The sequence below is a fragment of the Atta colombica genome, unplaced genomic scaffold (genome assembly GCF_001594045.1).
Source record: "Atta colombica isolate Treedump-2 unplaced genomic scaffold, Acol1.0 scaffold35, whole genome shotgun sequence".
Lineage (NCBI taxonomy): Eukaryota > Metazoa > Arthropoda > Insecta > Hymenoptera > Formicidae > Atta > Atta colombica.
In genome coordinates, this window is record NW_017259459.1 from 749,419 (window position 1) to 767,065 (window position 17,647).

Consider the following 17,647-nt stretch of genomic DNA (forward strand, 5'->3'; position numbering starts at 1 on the left):
ATAAAATTATTATTCCCGGTAAAAAATTTTTCATGCATTAATATGTATAATTATTTATTAATGATATATACAGGGTATCTGAAATAACAACTTATATGTTACTTCTAATTAAAAAACGAGTCAAAAAGTTCTCTATCATTAATTTTTGCAATATTTTTTTTTAATCACCCAATGAGCAAAATATCTAAAATCGTATAAGACTTTAACAGTGTTTTTTGTCAAATATCTTGAAGATGTTTCTTAAAGAACTCTCAAAGATATCTTAAAATTGTCTTATACGTCAATTTTATACGTCAATTTTATTATTCATTTATTTGGCAATCTTTAGAAATTAATATTTTGTTAACTATCGCGAAAATTGCAAAATAGAAATTGCAAATAGAAAAACTTTTTGACTCAGTTTTTTATTAAGAATAATACTGTATGATTAATGGATATTAATTCAGATACACCCAGTATAAACATACATAAATATTCATACATGCATAATCATATATAAAATAAATCCATTACATTAAACATATTTTATACATCTACTTTTTTCTTTCGTAAAATTATTTTTTAATGTAATAAGAATAATAATAGTAATATGAAAACATTAAAAATAATTAAAAGGATAATTTTCACACTTTGTTTTAGAAAAAAATCAAGTTTGAAAAAATATAAAAAAATTATTTGTATAATTATATATAAAATTATGCATTTTGTATTAGAAATTTTTTTACATTTTTCTAAATTTGTTTTTTTTTAAACGAACAATGCGAAAATTATCTCTTTAATTACTTTTTATGTTTTCATATTACTATTATTATTTCTTTACACTAATAAGTAATTTTACAAAAGAGGTATGAAGATGGACATATCATATACACATGTTTATGAAGTTATATTTATGTATATATATTTATATATATTCATGTATAAACAATTTTTTATTGAATTAAATTATTTCTCATATTTTTATTAAAAAAAATAAATTTTGTACGAACGAATTTACTTTAAATTTGTGTATATTATTATATGTAAAACTTATAGAGGGAAAGAAATAAAGGAGAGGAATGCAAAAACAGTAAAAAAATTTTAATAATCATGATCAAGTTTAAATCTGTCAATACCTTAGCTTTTAATAATTGTTTTTTAACTAAATGGAATTTAATTAGCAAACAAAAACACATTTATTGCAAACAAAAAAATTAAATCTTTACAATATTTATTTAAAAAATATATATATTTTATTGCCTTCAGTCATTTTGCTACAGTCATTTTAAATCAAAATGAGAACAAAATGGCACTGAATTTTCTGAACACAGTCGTTTATTGATCATTTTGCGTCTGGCAAGTAGTAAATAGTCATTTAAAGACGTAGTATGAATTGATCAATCTGACATGTAAAATTGATCACGGCAACAATGCTTACTAGAGAAAGCGATGCTAAACGAGAAAAACAAATCTTGGCGGTCGTTCTAGAGAGTCTCGAAGGGAGAGAGTGGCAACTGCATCACATGACCCGTCTCTTCTGATTGGATGCGGTCATTCACGTGATACAATTTGCCAGTCTTTCCCTTTGAGCTTTCTAGATCATTCTGTCTCTTTTAAACTGATATTCATATATAATCGATTTTTAAGGTGCCTTTTCATACTCAACGCTCACTTTTAGCGTCAAAACGGATCACATGCATCTTAAAGGATCAGGAGACACGTGTTTCGGCGCTAAGCATCATTTATACTGGCCGTAATCTGTACGAATCATAGTCGATTATTCTCCTCTCATTCGATTATGATTGGTCAATTCTTACAGATTACAGCCAGTATAAATAATCTGTAATTAAGATATTATTTAAGACATGTTAATAAGATTAGACTATGAATACACATTCTGATCTTATTTCTCTTTCTTCAATCGAAGAGAGAAAGAATGAAGAGAGAACGAATATAAAGTTTCAAATATCTCTATACATCTCTCCCAACACTTGTGTCCGTTCTCAACTTACGTTACGTCCGTGACTGAAGCGGTTTCCATCGCACGATTGGCTGTGTTTTCTGAACGCATTCCCAGTCTCCGTGCTGTCTGTCACCTGACATACTACGCATCGTGTTCACACCAAAGGTGGGGGCGGCCTGGCCTAGCGCAGTGAACACAAGCAAAGAAAGCATAGCAGTTACTACTTACTTGCGATCAGTGGTTCTCGTAGCAATTCCACGAACCCCACAGTCGACGGTGAATCGCAGCCGGACAGTGGACTTCAAATATTGTTGCCAAGACGACTTCTTTAGTTCCAATCTACCTGTCACAAGCACAACGATCGATACACCGATCTCGCGGCCACGCTCCAACTATGCGCCTGTTCCGGCCAATGTTTATGATCGTCGTTCGCGTCGGCTGACAGCTGTCAATCCCTTGTTCGGGTCATCAGTGAGTCATCGGATCGGCAGCCGAGGATCATCTCAGGTGATCTCTCGATTATCTCGTTTCCGATTATTACGGATTTCACTACCTGCGCATCTTCCTTTTCTTTTTATTTTTTTTTTCTTTCTCTTTTTGTATTTTTTCGTTTCTCTCCTCATAATTTCGTTTTTCAAAAATACTGTCCTCTCGACTTCTCCTCCTCTCCCTTTTTCTCAGACGAGAGTCCCACGAGACAGTAGCATAGATCGAGTGCTATTAAACTTCACGGACACCCGCACGGGACGAGACCAAGCCTTCCCGCAGATATCGCGCACGTCACAACCTACCCTTTGTTCAGATGTCCAGGTATTTTTTGTAAGGACTCATTTTTTTTCTTCTTTGCACGACACGCACATTTTTACGGCGGGTAGTGCTGCTTATGTCCCGTGAGCACGCGATGAATATGCGTTACAAGCTGGAGTCTTGTATTGCAGCGATATTACCGGCATGGCGTCTAGTTCCGTCAGCCAGGAAGACTTCGACAACGATTTTGAGTTGACATCCAGGAGATCCAGGATCAGGACTGCTAGGGCCAGGGTGGGTCCGGCGAGGACAGGAGATGTGTCTTCCATAAGTTTTCAAAGTACGTGTTGATGATCGTGGAAGTGTCTACGAACATGCGATTTAAGATTTTTGTTAATCTACTTGTTTAAATTTGAACAAATTTTAAACATATATATAATGCATGATAAATAATAAATCTAAATTTAATAAACGTTTTTATTTGATTTAAATATATATCAATTTTAAAGGTACTAGAGGGTTTGTGGGTTATCGTGGCGTGATCCATTGCTAATTCAATTAGCAATGGATCACGACATCGCGATAACTCGCAAGCCCTCTGGCATCTTTGAAATAAATACTTGTGGAAGCCTCAAAAGTATATATATATGTGTGTGTGTGTGTGTGTGTGTGTGTGTGTGTGTGTGTGTGTGTGTGTGTGTGTGTGTGCGTGCGTGTGCGTGTGCGTGTGTGTGCGCGTGTGTGTGTGTGTGTGCGCGCGCGCGCGTGTGTGTGAATTTTTGTAAATTTTTAAATTATGTATTTAAAAATTAAATATAAAAATCTATTCTTAATGCATATTTAATACTAGAAAATATATTCAAATTTTATTTCGTAATAGCATGAAATAATAATTAAACAGCTGTTTTTATTGGAACAATTATTAATACTAATTATTATTACTATTATTAATACTAATAACTTTTGAATCATTCTATTAGGTGTGGGAAAAAGTTCGTGGCGTTTTTTTAATGCCATGTAATGGGAAAAAACGCCATGAACTTTTTCCCACACCTAATATATATAAATAATATGAAGTAAATACTTAATAATGATTTGACTCAATAGAAAAACGATTCAAGAAATCACGCGTAATCAGATTTATAATTTTATCAATCTAATTGTTTTCGGTGCCTTTTACAGAGAATACACCCGATGTGGAAGAATCACAAGGCGCTTACGACACCAACCCTGTGCTTCCGCCTGAACATGAAAACCCACAGAGTAAACCCATAATAAGGAAACAGGATAAACGTGTGACTGGCCGGTATGTTAATCGCGATTACAAATGCGCTTACAAAACTGATAGAAAACCAACAGAAACTTATTGTCGCGCTTGGAGTGTCCATTAGCTAACAGCATCTTTGATGCACGGAACTTTACGTAATTGCCTAATATACTTTCTGGATCTGGTTCTAGTGTCTTTAGTGTCGTATCCTGTTTGCACAGGCCAACGCATATAAACAAGGGAAAGCAGCAACGTGATCGACGGAAACTGCGAGAAAAACGGCGTAGCACAGGAGTCGTACATTTACCGTCGACAGAGGTTCGCCATTGTTATCGTCAATCAACCCATAAGTAACCAATCAAATTATAATGGGAATTATAATAATAGTGTTTCTAGAGAGATTTGAAAAAATTTTTTAATTCTATTTGGTCTTCAAAATTATTGAGTTTTTATATTGAGCTGCGGATTTGTGAATTATTGAACTTCTGGATACTGGATTGAAATCTTGCATCTTACAATCTTATATTTTTAATTTTTTGAAGTTTGAGATTTTTTTCAGTTATTAAATTTTTATACAGATACACACACATACACAATTTTATTCTTTTATATCTAGAATTAAATTCTAGATTTTTAGCATTTTAGCTAAAATCTTTGATAATTAAATCGAAAATTGCCTTTTTTTGCTTACCAAGCTTTTAGAGAGAAATTAATCTCATGTATTAGTAAAAAGTCCGTAGATGAAAGCAAATTATCTTTAAATCATGATAAAAAGTCTTAATAAAACAACCGTTAAGTTATGATAACTTTTTGTAATTACAATTATAAAAATGTTAATTTAAATAGGTTAAAATTTTTCATGAATTATAATAATAAGTTTAGCATCATTATTACTTATGGGATAGCTCATTATATGCTCATTATAGCTCATGATATAGCTCATTATTTTTGAATATTTAAATGTTGTAAAAATATCTCGGACATTTGGTAAAACGCATAATTTCTCAGAGCACTGGAGGTAGTACGGGGGAAGACGAGGAAGAGCTTAGCGGCACTTGCCTTGAAACTAAGCACAACACGCATCACAATGAATTTCTTGATCACGAATTGATAGAAGTAAGTGTAGTCAATTCCATTTTTTACTTTTTATGCAGAATGTTCCGACAAATGCGCACATTGGAAAAAATTCGTATGAGAAGACCGAAATTAGTTTACACACAGTTTATGCTGTACATTTCTTTGTGTTCGAAAGTTGAGAGAAAAAGGGAAATTTAAGTTTTATATTTTATATTCTTCCTACGCATACATATCTATATCTATAATTACAAATAGACAATGTACCAGAGGAAATTAATTTATTATTAAAAATTATTATTTGTGTATTGTAGTTACAATCTAAAAGTCATTACTGTCAAAAAATCAATTTCCGGCTCTCGAAATAATTCAGTTACAACTAAACTTGTATAACAGAAGTTTCAATGAAACGCGAACTTTTAAATATACTTCCGAATAATGACTTTTTTCTTGAAACTAACGATATATATAATGATATATGGTAAATAAAAAAAAATATAAAAGCAGCAGCAAGCTAGAATTTTTATTAGGATTTCTTACGAAGTCGTTGATATTTTAAAGTTACTTATAAACATGTATTTTGCAGGAGCGGAATGCCAGAATATACACACAAAGGCGAAATAAAAGGTATCTCAGATTCATATGTTAATTAATGATAATTGGGAAATCAGTATAGTGCAATAATTATCTTTAACTGCCTTTTTTAATGAATCATAACTGATTTCTAGGCACTACCGTACTTTATACAGGTCATGTATAGTTAGGTACAGTTGGTAAGTGCGTTACGTCGTATCGGAAGAACCATGATTAGGCACGACCTGTACGAAGTACGATAGAGCTAATAGAATTGATTAATCAACTAACAAATTACTTAATCCAATACATTTTCCGAAACCTACGTACATTCCTAAATGCATTCCCAACTGATAATGTTCCAAATATATACTGACATTAACATAAAACAGTAATCGTAACACAATGAAGTAATTCAAAAATGAAATTTAAATGTAAAAGACTTGTTGCAATACAAAGGTTATAATGCACGAAGTAATTGATCTTAAATGTATTTAAAATAAAAAAGGTTGAGAAGTCTAATTTTTTTTTATTAACAAGAAATTTATTCAACAGTCATGTTATGTAAGTTTATATTATTATGCAATAATTAAAAAATAATTACTCGTTTTTTTTTGTTTTAACATCGTAAATTGAATATAATAAAATTTTGAAAAATTTGCTATGCAGTAACTGTACAGTAATTGCAGTAAAATGAATAGTTCCGAATAAAATGTGTTGAGTCGTGCGAATGAAAATCATATGTGATATTTTTTATCTCATTTATATAAAATTTATTACAAATACTTTAAATAATAATTATTATCTTTATTCAGATATTTATTTGTAAAAGTAAAGTCTTATTGTATATACTTACTATACCAATGTTACAAGATTCTCTAAAAACTCTTAAATAAACAAGCAACATATATTTATACTAAAATTAAAACACGTAATAAAATATAATATTTATAATTGCAATATTCTTTGTATCTGTATCGATGGTCGTGCCTAATGCGATTTATAAATATTGGCATAAGTGATACTAATGGAAACTAATAATCAATATCTGTGCGATAAATGAAATATGATTTACATGTAATCGTTGACATTTGCATTTTAGTCATTCTGATTTGGAGGCCGACGATGAAGAATTTGATTCTCTCAATCAGTCCGACAGCATTAATCAATCGGACCATGGCAATCATGAACCACAAACGTCTGTCAATACGACTGTAAGACCGCGCTTACCAACGCCAACAGGCGACAATCCGCACGAAGTGAGTCATTAATAACCTAAGACAAAATATGCGTAATTGCGTCAAGATGGTAATATATTTCTATCATGAATCGCGTGCACTAAGTTAATTTTTTACGAAAGAAACACATTTCGAAATTTTGTTACTCTGAATCTACTTTCTATTATATTGATTGTAATCGTATAGCTTGGCAATACGATAATCAAATACGATTTATAGTTAATTGAACGAGCGCAAGAGGAAAATAGAAGGCTGCTATCCCTTCTGGAAGATCGGGACCATAAAATAATGGCGCTCGAGGCTCGTCTTTTAAAGCAACAGCATGAAATGACCCTGGAACGAGATCGACTTCGCGAGGAGAATGCTACGCTGATTCGCGCAATGGCAGCGTTAGCCAGCAACTAAACTTCTTCGTGTAATAAAGATCACGCCTTTTTGGCTCTTTGCTCTTTATGATAATCGCCGAGCTGCAGGATGAGCCATAAGTCGCGCACCTTGCTGATCCCTTAATTATTATTCTTAGTATTCTTTTTTATTTGCAAAAACGATTTTCTTGTCCTACAGAAATTTAATTTTTGCATCATATTCTAATTTTTTGATTGTTAGGAGAGTTGCAGCAGCCATCGGCTGAATGACTGAAAATCCGGTATTATGTTAACTATTTTAATCATTGTTGATATTGTGATATATATGTATATTTGTGTAATATAAAATGCAAAATAATTGAAGAATGCTTTCTCTATGAAATTGAATGTTAAATTAATAGAATCTATTCGTTACATTTGGATTTTTGGAAAATTATCAAATTTATTAAAATAAAAATTGTATGCATTAAATAATCGTTTTTGTGATATATTGTATGCTTTCTTTTATTTGATATGATATAAAATAATTTAAAGAGTTTGTTCTTCCTCTATTGAATTTTTTTTAAAGTTTGTTTCATGTACGAATGAGGTTTATATTTTCAATTTTTATAAAAAGTAAAGTCTAAAAGAGAAAGAAAATGTATAGGAACATTTTTTGTCTTCTTTTTCCTCTTATTGGTTGGCTATATATATAAGATAACTGAGAGTCACACATTATGTTGAGTCCTATTTTTTTGTAATGAAAGGCTGAGAATTTAAAATATGTAAATGCAAATTATCTTGTAATAAAAGTTAAAAAAAACTTAAATTGATAGTGATGATAGATAAAGTTTAGATATTTAGTTTAATAAAACTAAAAGAATATGTTTGCACTGCATGGTAATTGATTTTTCTCTCTGATGCATGATTTATGGATCATCCTAGGCAATAAGAAAGATATACCTAAGTAGAATAAACCTAACTTTAGCGTATCACAAATTGAGTCATTATAAATAAACAGATAATTCTCTAATCACAGTGTTAGCTGCGGAAAGTATAAATATATATATCTTTGCAAGCTGCAATGCAAGTTACATTTTGTAAAAAGCAATAGCAATCCTCTTGTAAAGATATTGTGACGATTAAATCACTTGCAGAACTTCAATCGCAGACACAGATCATACATTTATTATTGATATATTTGCTATCCTTATTGCCGATTAATTGCCATTTTTTGTTTCGATATATTTTCAATCAAGCTAAAGCTAGATAAACACAATAGATATATATGAAAGTGCCGATTATGACACATAAACAACTTAATCCGTTTTCTATTGTAATAATTAAGAATGAACGTTCTATGTAAATTTTATACTTGCAACACATGATAATGTAAGATTATGAATTATTTTATTATTTTATTACTATTAATATTATTATTATATCATGAGCCGCGTACAAAGTTCTATGTACATATAGACACGCAGATAATTCTATAGCGATGCATTTGATTAGAAGAAACTTTCCGCGACTTGTGTGTAATACGCGGGACAATGTAACGAAAATATGTAAAATTGTTTAAAGAAAAACTTTTATTGCCAGCCATTCAATGATTTATCATACTTCAGTCCTCGTTCCTTCCGACGTATTAAAGATAAGTAAAGGCTCATTTAAAACAGAGGAAAGTTTCTTGCATTTGTTTTTCTGTACACTCATTGATGTAATCATTCTGCATGAATAATTTCTTTTCAACTAATTTCCATATTTAAAGTTGTGTGGTTTAAAGTGAGATAAGATAGAAACTCGCCCAATCAGTGACGTACGCGGAAATGTGGCATTGAAACAGTCCCCAATGTGAACCGGCAAAAAGAGTTTGCATTTTTTATTCATAAAATAACTAAATAAATTTTTAATATAATACAATACTTGCACGCACATACGCAATATAGTTACATCTTTACGCTAATGTTTCCTAATCACTACGTAGCTGTACATTACAAATCGTTGGGATCCGATCATACACATTTGGGGTCTCCCATTTTCAAATCCATCCCCATTTTCTTATATGTTCGCCCTTTGCTTTTATCCTTTCGAAATGTACGCTTTAAATTCTTTTATATATCTCGTTATCGCAACTTATTCCACTAAAAGACCCCGGAAATAGTTCGACCCGTAAAGCTTTACGACGTGTAATTTTCCAAAACGTATAAAACTTTGTTAAAATACTTTATGTCGCACTTAAAGAGAAATATCGATTGGTTCGCAAGAAGATACTTCCAAAAGGCGCAAACATCTCGAAAGGGCAAGCGGTCCTTCGCACGCATCCTTTATTAACAATAAAAAGATACGACGACGTGCAATAAATATTACCAGTTTGATTGTATTTATACGACAAACGTATCTATTTAACTGCGAAAGAATATTTTTCAGGACTGATACTAAATTTCTAAAATAATTTTTAAAGCCTTTTAAGAAGATATTTTTTTAATTAACAGTTATTGCAAAAATGATTGAATTTCAAAGACTAAATAAAATTCAAGTAAAATTTATGAATAAATTAGATATGCAATAAAAAATAAATGTAAATGAAACCGGAAATTAAATCAGATTGAAAAAAATTTTTTAAAAAAGCTTTGTCGACAAATAGAAAGATCGACAAAATAAGCGAAAGTATTAACAAGTGTATTTTTTATTGAAAATCTGATTTATTCTCCCATTCTGTCCATTCGCTACAAAGAGCTTCAAGGGAGAAACAAATCATGTTTCGAAGACTCAAACGTTTGATTAATTAATTGTTTTGATTACGCTGCCAGTTGGTTAATAAAAAACTCCGTGATTTATCGCAAATCGTCGTACTGATTATTGCCAGTGTTTCGATAAAACACATGCACACTTTATGATGCAACAGGTACTACGCTTCTATTATATCAACCATCTCTTCTTCGCATCGCTGGCAAGGTAACTAATTGTTTATATCGTTTAATTGTCTACACCATGCGCCTCTACGACTATTTTTTTTTTCAGTTCTCTGTCGTTCATCGCAAGGCAACGCTTCGCTGATATGTACCGTTTGTTTCAAGATTGAATTAATTAACCGAATTCGTCGTTTCGTAGACAAAATCCTAAGGAACTTGGTTCTCTCTTTCCATCGTCATTCGCAACTCTCCTCCCGCGATTCGCGATATTAGCTTCATCACGAAGTTATTGTCGGCTGTAATTAAGTCATTAACAAGGCGCCATCCACGACCACGTGATATTTCATTGATCGAACCGCGAGATCATTGTTTGCATGACAATAATTCTCATCTACCATGGCAAACTGAGCTGTAAAATTGACGCACCTTCACTTTGGAGCATTTGCTTGCATCGTGTTTGGTCGTATATTTAAGAGCAATTTGTCTGGACAAATGTGTATGGAGCGCTCATGTACAAAACAACAGAAACTAATCCTTCAATTCCTATCTTTGCAAAAAGAATTCCTTGTATCTTACCGTCTAATAATTACATATACGCGCATTTTGCGCAATTTACTCTTGCGCAGATTACTCTTCCGGTTATCGTAAACTACAAGAGCATCTTGACGCTTCACGTGCTCATCTCATTCGCATCATCGTCTCATACGTATCATCATCCCAACAAACGACTAGATCACGATGGTTGGACCTCAATCAGATCCTTAAATGCTAAGGGAGCTTAACGAACTAAGCTATTCTCAGTGAACGATATATTATTATTTATTATTTCTTCTTTATCAAATATCAATCGCGCCGCAAATCGAAAATGCAGACGCGGACAAACGAACTCCTTCGCTCTCGATTTATAGTCTCGATTGATACGTTTTATTATACCTATTATTCTTCTCTCCTACATCTTAGCGTTTTCTCTCTCTCTCTCTCTCTCTCTCTCTCTCTCTCTCGCTCTCTCTCTCTCTCTCTCTCTCTCTCTCTCTCTCTCTCTCTCTCTTACCATCGTTTTTTAATTTCGGCGTGTATAATCATTAACGTTTCGATTTTATTTAATAAACAGTTCCTTTCTTCCATAGAGGACTCATCATTATAAATTAACATTCCATTTTACGTGATGCTAATGTACAGGGTGCCTCGAGAGAAGAAATACACAGCTCGAAAGTATTTGCCTACCATATTTACAACCTTTTATATTCTAAATATAAAGACTTATTTTATTTTAGAATAAAAATATGATCATACTTTATTTTAGAATAAAATAGATAATAAAGCATCGATTACATTACTGTTAAATAAAAAGATTTTTAAAATAAAAATCTTCATCTTTATATCTTAGAGAAAATATTCATACAGTATGGAAAAATTGATGAAATATTTCTTTGATAGATTACAATGTTGCTGTTTTGTTGGGATTTTTAATTCCATATCTGCAATATTTCTATAATATTGCATAGTGATACTGTAATTAACAAGTTTAGTAAATAGACAAATACTTATGAGCAATGTTGTATTAGTAGCAGAATTGCGCGTACTCGGAAAAAAATTCTGCCTTTGTCGTCGTAAATCGTATACGTTTCATATTTTATTAAATAACATATTCCAGTCTAAATAAAAATTTTTGAAAATAATACAAAATAATCCTTTATTTGTCTACACAAAATAAAATGCCAGCTGAAAACACAGCTATAATATTATAAAAATATATTTCTCTTGGAATATTGTTTTTGCATCGGAATAGGTCTCTAAACTAAATTCTTTCGAACGTGTATCTATCACATTTAACGTTTATCGATTCCACATTCACCGATCCGGTTGAAAATTAATTGAAGTGTTACCGTTCTCATTAACATGACTTAACAGAAAATACATTATACCGGAAGTAGAATTACCTGAGATGAGACTCTATTATATATAATGCAAAAGCATTATTGTTAGTCAGGAGACTAGAATCTCGTAATATTATCCTCGTGACACCCCATACATGTCGACGATTTTATCTTCTCCATACGGAAAATAATTCTTCTACTAAAAATTCATGCCAGATTTGCAGGAGTCAATTGAGAGGAAAGCGCGCGTTTTACTAGTTGATCATTGAAAAAGTATTATGCCTAGGAAGTAGGAAGATTAAAGAACTTTGATTTTTTTCCTAATTTTGATTCATTTGCCTTTTGTGCGAGCTACGCTGGCTTAATCTGTCTCTTCATATTAATATACAAAGATTATCTTCGAAGTTTAAACATTTCGTAAGAGAGCAGTACTATTATTCATGAATAATTATATACGTTTAATATTTTTCTAATAGAAACTTAAAAATTTCTAATGATCAACATCGGAAACGAATTTTCAACGTTTTGTCCTGAGTTTCTTTCAATGTTATATAAGCTGCCTCTAATTAATCATTGGAACAGTCACTTCCGTCGATTTCATATCTTCTTTCCTTGCATAAACATTACTAGATGATAGTCAATCGTTTAATGAGAAGCTCGTAGGCGACGAGCATTCTGTACATTTTACTTGCCTCCCTATTGACTCGACCAGGCGTATTATGGAACACTGTGTGTCGTAAGTACAAGTTATGTTCACTGTTCGCGCGAACGTCGTTCGAAAATAAATAATCGCGACGCGCTGTTGCTCGTTATCGAAGTTGGAAGCGAGCGGTTAAATTCTTTTTATGTGAAATACGCTCCCTGCCATATATTTTGTCTCTCCGCAGTAGAGAATCTAACCCGTAATTATCTTTTTTTCTTAGATATATTATGTATGAAGAAGGCACATCGCATTCATAATATTTACAAACTGATTTATTCTTGCATATAGAGCATATAGACTAATTTGCATTGACACTAATAGGAAATAATAATTTAATCATCCACAGAGAAAAATTAAAATTTTCATAAAAATACGATGTATTTTCTTCACACATTTGTATCCCTTCGAGTCCCTTAATAAGTCACGATTTGTCAGTTCGGCAGTTTGACTTCACCATTTTTAATTGAATGGTCGTCCCGAAGACACGGAATTCGGGAAAAAATGTACTAATTCTAAAAAAAAAATTTAAGAGCCAATAATTTCTAGGCTAAAGAGCCTGAGTTGAAAAACGTGACAACTCAAATATTGTGCGACGCGAAGATTGGGAAAACTGAAAATTCCGCGTTTCGGGATATCAAAAAAAGATGCCGAGGGCATCATTGTTCATATTTGCAGAATCTTCCTATAGTTGAATCCAGTATCTTCAGATGATCGGCGATCCCGCGAACTGCATTCGTTGATCGTCCAGGTTTGTTGAAAAGAAACGCAGGAAGGACATCGACATTCGCTCTCTCGGGATATGTTTGCGTCTTCGCGACGCACCGACGCCGTCGCCGACGATTCGGTACTCTCAAGAGAGACCAGAAGAAGAAGATACGAGAGAAAAGCGTGGTCTCAGACACTGCAGCCAGAAGTGACCACCTCCTCGTTGTTAGGCTGATGACTCCACCTGCACTGGTGACAACTACTCGTCGTTGTCGTCGCCGTTGTCGACGTTGTCGTCGTCGTTGACGTTACCGTAGTCGTCGTGGGCTCTTCTGGCGCAGAGTTGGCGACATCACCGGACGCTCGCAGACCCTGCTCGAGCTCTAACAGCTGACCCATGAAGTTCAGGTTCGGACTGATGATCGGACGCGCGTTCTTCACTAGTTTGTACGCCTCCACCATCGACAGGCCTTTGTGTCGCATTATGTAAGCAATCGCAATTGTTGCGCTACGCGACACACCAGCTTGACAGTGCACCAATACGCTGCTTCCGGCTTTCCGTGCTTCCTCTGGAATAAAAGACAAATTGCGAGATGATAAATGTGTATTTTCTTTCTTTTTTTTTTATAACAATGCTAATAAAAAAATTATTTGAGGATCGAAAAAAACTATCATTTTTAAATTAAACAATGAAAAAAAGTAACTGCTCCGATTTATTTATAATTTAATAATAATCTTAAATTCTCTAAAAAAAAAATCAACAAAAAGAATGCATGAAAAACAATATAATAATATATTTGGAAATTATTGGGTTTAATTTTTCATCAAAAATAAGAAATTTTAGTAATATTTTAAAATGCTTTATTGCGTTTCGTAATTATTCAAAAAACTATATATTGCGATTATATTCGATGTTAATCTGTAAGATTAACATCGAATATATGTTGTCACTTTATTGCAATGTTGAAAGTTTGCGTTTTTTTGGGACTTAAAAAGATTCAAGATTCACAGGATTGTTTTGTGCAACGCGTGCTTTTGAAAAATATGAACAAGTCGAGCTCATAAATGTTGAAGCGAAACAGTCGTGAAACCCGAACGACCGACTCAGGTTATGCAATATATGGGGGACGCTATCGTATCACCAGCGTGAGTCACTACATTGCCCGGATCCTATGTAGACTATGCAAACGTTATGTCGCACCGCGAGAGAATACGATTGCGTACGCGATCAAGTTGATCGCATCTTTCGAAAGATAACTTTGACCCTGCATTTCGAAATTTTACTAGACCTCAATGACAATCCGAATGTGTTTAGGATTTAGGGGAAGCTATTGTAGTGGCATTGAAACAGTATCATTTGGAGGCGAGGAATATAATAAAAAAGAATAAATTATAATAAATCTTACTCAAGAAAAACCATTTAAAAAAGAGATCTCTTTTAAAGATTAAAAGGATATGTTGCAAAGAAAACTGCATGATCTAACCAAAGAAAAAAAGAAGAATGATAGTGGGTCTGTTCTTTTTAGTTGAACTTCTTGCACGATACATCTTTTCTCTGTTTCTCTCCAATGTGGAAAAAAAAGGAAGAACGATGAGCCGTGCAAAAATTTTAGCTAAAAAGAACAGACCTAGTTATACAAACTTGAATATTTTATTAGACTTAATAATGTAAATAATAATAATCTAAACATTTTTAAGTCTATCATAATAAAAAAGGAAAAAAGATATTTTTAAATTTCATTACGTTTCATCTGTTCGCTAAACACAAATTAACAGTAATATTATATCAATATTGTAATTTTTTATTCATCAAATAATAATAATGTACATGTATAATACATGTGCCTTCATAAGAATTACAATGTTGAATAGGAAATTATAATATCGATGTAATATTTGTTTATTAGAGTTCAGCGAAGAAGATAAACAGTAAAAAAAATTGCAAGTTCGGACAAAAGAAAAGAAAAAAAGAGAACTACTCGAATTTGCGATTAAATGAATCACGATGCGTGAAGGAATGAGTTTCTCAAAAATAAACTTCAGAATCAAGAGTGCCAACGGCGACGGGGTGCAGAGTCGGTTTATTCAACCGGCATTCCACCAGTTGCACGTTCAGGGGGAGGCCAGTTTTCCCTCCATTCTTCTCCGTCCCGTTTTCATCCCTCTCTCTCTTTCGTTCTTTTTCGAGCCCTTACAATCGCCACGCATGACTGCCGCTCTGCTTCCCTTCCATGCGTAATTCCTTTCTCTCTCCTCTCCTCTCCTCTCCTCGCAGATGCGCGGTGCACGCGTGGAACATCGCGTAAACGCGCGAGAGAAGGAATCAACATCAAGGATGAAGGAGGAGAAAGAACACAGGTTAAAGGGTGAAGGGGGAGGTCTCTTACGTTTCACGGATGTGCGCGCGCGCGCATGACTCATGCCTTCATGAATGGAAGGTTCTTCTGGTCTCCTGCCGTTCGGGCGCTCTGGTTCAATGGTCCACCGGAAACGCCTGGTTACACCCTGTTTCCGTCCATGGGCCTAGTACTACTTGCCGCGAAATAACGGAATGAACGCAACGGAGCGACCGGAAGGACGGCAGGAAGTGTGCCGTCTGTGCAATCGTGGAAATTGCGACGATCATCACGTGGATTCGCGATATCGTGAATCAAGGAATGGCGCGTCAACTTTGAATTACTTGATGTTTTTAAATTGCGTTCCAGAGAAAGGAAATGTTCAAGAACATTTCCTTTCTCTGGAATTAATAAAACGACAATTGTTTTCTCGACAACATTCCTCGATCAAGTTACAAACAAAGTCTGCCAAGAAACTAAACAGATGATGATGACCAATGTAAAATACTATCGCGATGCTCTCTGCAATTGAAAATGCAATTGTTCTAAATGTAAACGTAATGAGTAAGCAGCTTTCTTTCTCTTCTTTAAATAGATGAAGGAAAATGTTAATAAAATTTTAAAGAGAGATGTCATCTGACATCATAAAATGTCTTTCTGACATCATATTATAAAAATATCCTCAAGATGTTTGCAAGACATCTCATGTTCCCTTTTTGGACATGCTTGTTACCTGGGTTCTCTTTATGTCTCTGGTTTAAAAAAAAAAATGACAGTGTTTCGTTCAAATTTAAACTCTTATATAAACCTCTTCTTCACTCCTTCTGTAGAGGAAAAAAAGAGAAAAATTTTAAATAATCGAAGCAACAAATTTCACCCTCACCGATGAATTCGAACGCTTCCTCGAAGTACTGCTTGAGGTTCTGATGGCCAGAGTCCGAGGCGGGTATCTGCCTGTACGTGATACCTCGCTCCTCGTGGTAGCCAGGCAACTGTGAGGTGACGTTCAGCACTCGGGTGGCGCCGAGGGCGCGCAATAGCTGTAGATCGGCGGCATCCCTGCCGTTACCGAGATACAGAAACGGCAAAACGCGGGACGCCGGGTGGCTGTCGATGTCGGCTGGCTGGGGGGTCGGCGGGCCGGAGATGCTCAGCACGGGACAACCTGGTCCAGGACTCGTGCAGCCGCTCACCGTCGTTGTCGACGGATCTGCAGCGACGGCGGCAGCAGCGGCAGCGGCAGCAGCGCTGTTTGGCAGAAGCGTATCCTCGCATAGCTCTCGGTGCCGCCTGTGGAATTCCCGGTGTCCACCTAAAATATTTGATAATTAATTAATAAAAGAAATATATCAACTTATTATGCATATTATTATATATATTATGTAGCTTTGATAGTATTTGGCGACTCTTCATGTGAAGTGTATTCATAGACTTATACTCTTTTTCTCATTTATGTATATTATATAATATAATAATATAATATACGATATATTATGTATATATGCTGATTGAAAATTTTAGTTCTTAAAATTTAGACTTATGAATTTTAACTAATGATAAATGTAAGAAAAAATGGGACATCGATCGATATCTTTTAATTTTGACTTAATTGTTGGAGGATAAAAAATTCCATGAATAGCGCGTTTCAAAAGAATAATTCCATTTCTAAATTCGCACAATACGAAAATTAATGCGAACAAAATCAAACGTACTTGCTTTCGAAAGTATATATGGAATATATACAACGCTCATCGATAAACAATGAGTACATGGTCGGTCACGATTCTATATCTGTTAGAAATACTAGAAGAAACGTAGTCAAGAACCAACTTATTGATTAACTCGGATATATACGTTCCATATTCCTAATAATTATAACTCGCGACTCTCTCTCTCTCTCTCTCTCTCTCTCTCTCTCTCTCTCTC

The 17,647-nt window shown here is 33.9% G+C and overlaps 2 protein-coding genes across 6 annotated transcripts in view; one reads left to right on the top strand and one right to left on the bottom strand.

The window, feature by feature from the left end:
• Positions 1-2,053: 2,053 nt before the first annotated feature.
• On the top strand, positions 2,054-7,494 carry LOC108690709 (PRKC apoptosis WT1 regulator protein-like). Of its 4 annotated transcripts, none has more exons than XM_018198138.1 (9): positions 2,057-2,449; positions 2,624-2,761; positions 2,881-3,029; positions 3,872-3,995; positions 4,148-4,274; positions 4,965-5,072; positions 5,617-5,657; positions 6,706-6,862; positions 7,061-7,494. In XM_018198138.1, exons 2-9 carry the CDS (start codon positions 2,745-2,747, stop codon positions 7,244-7,246), a joined length of 909 nt encoding a protein of 302 aa, XP_018053627.1. In that variant the 5' UTR covers positions 2,057-2,449; positions 2,624-2,744; the 3' UTR covers positions 7,247-7,494. The 4 variants fall into 4 exon arrangements, with proteins under 4 accessions (XP_018053631.1, XP_018053627.1, XP_018053629.1 ...); XM_018198140.1 differs by having other exon boundaries at positions 4,178-4,274; XM_018198142.1 differs by lacking the exon at positions 4,965-5,072 and having other exon boundaries at positions 2,054-2,449.
• A 4,332-nt stretch (positions 7,495-11,826) lies between these two features.
• Positions 11,827-17,647, bottom strand: part of LOC108690748 (dual specificity protein phosphatase 10-like) — a 38,272-nt gene continuing 32,451 nt past the window's right edge. The window contains exons 4-5 of one of the 2 annotated variants that reach the window (XM_018198191.1): positions 16,605-17,033; positions 11,827-13,954 (exon numbers count right to left, since the gene is read on the bottom strand). In XM_018198191.1, the coding sequence (XP_018053680.1) occupies positions 13,575-13,954; positions 16,605-17,033 (809 nt within the window). In that variant the 3' untranslated portion in view covers positions 11,827-13,574. The remainder of the gene's footprint in view (positions 13,955-16,604; positions 17,034-17,647) is intronic. The other variant, XM_018198192.1, reaches the window with a different exon arrangement.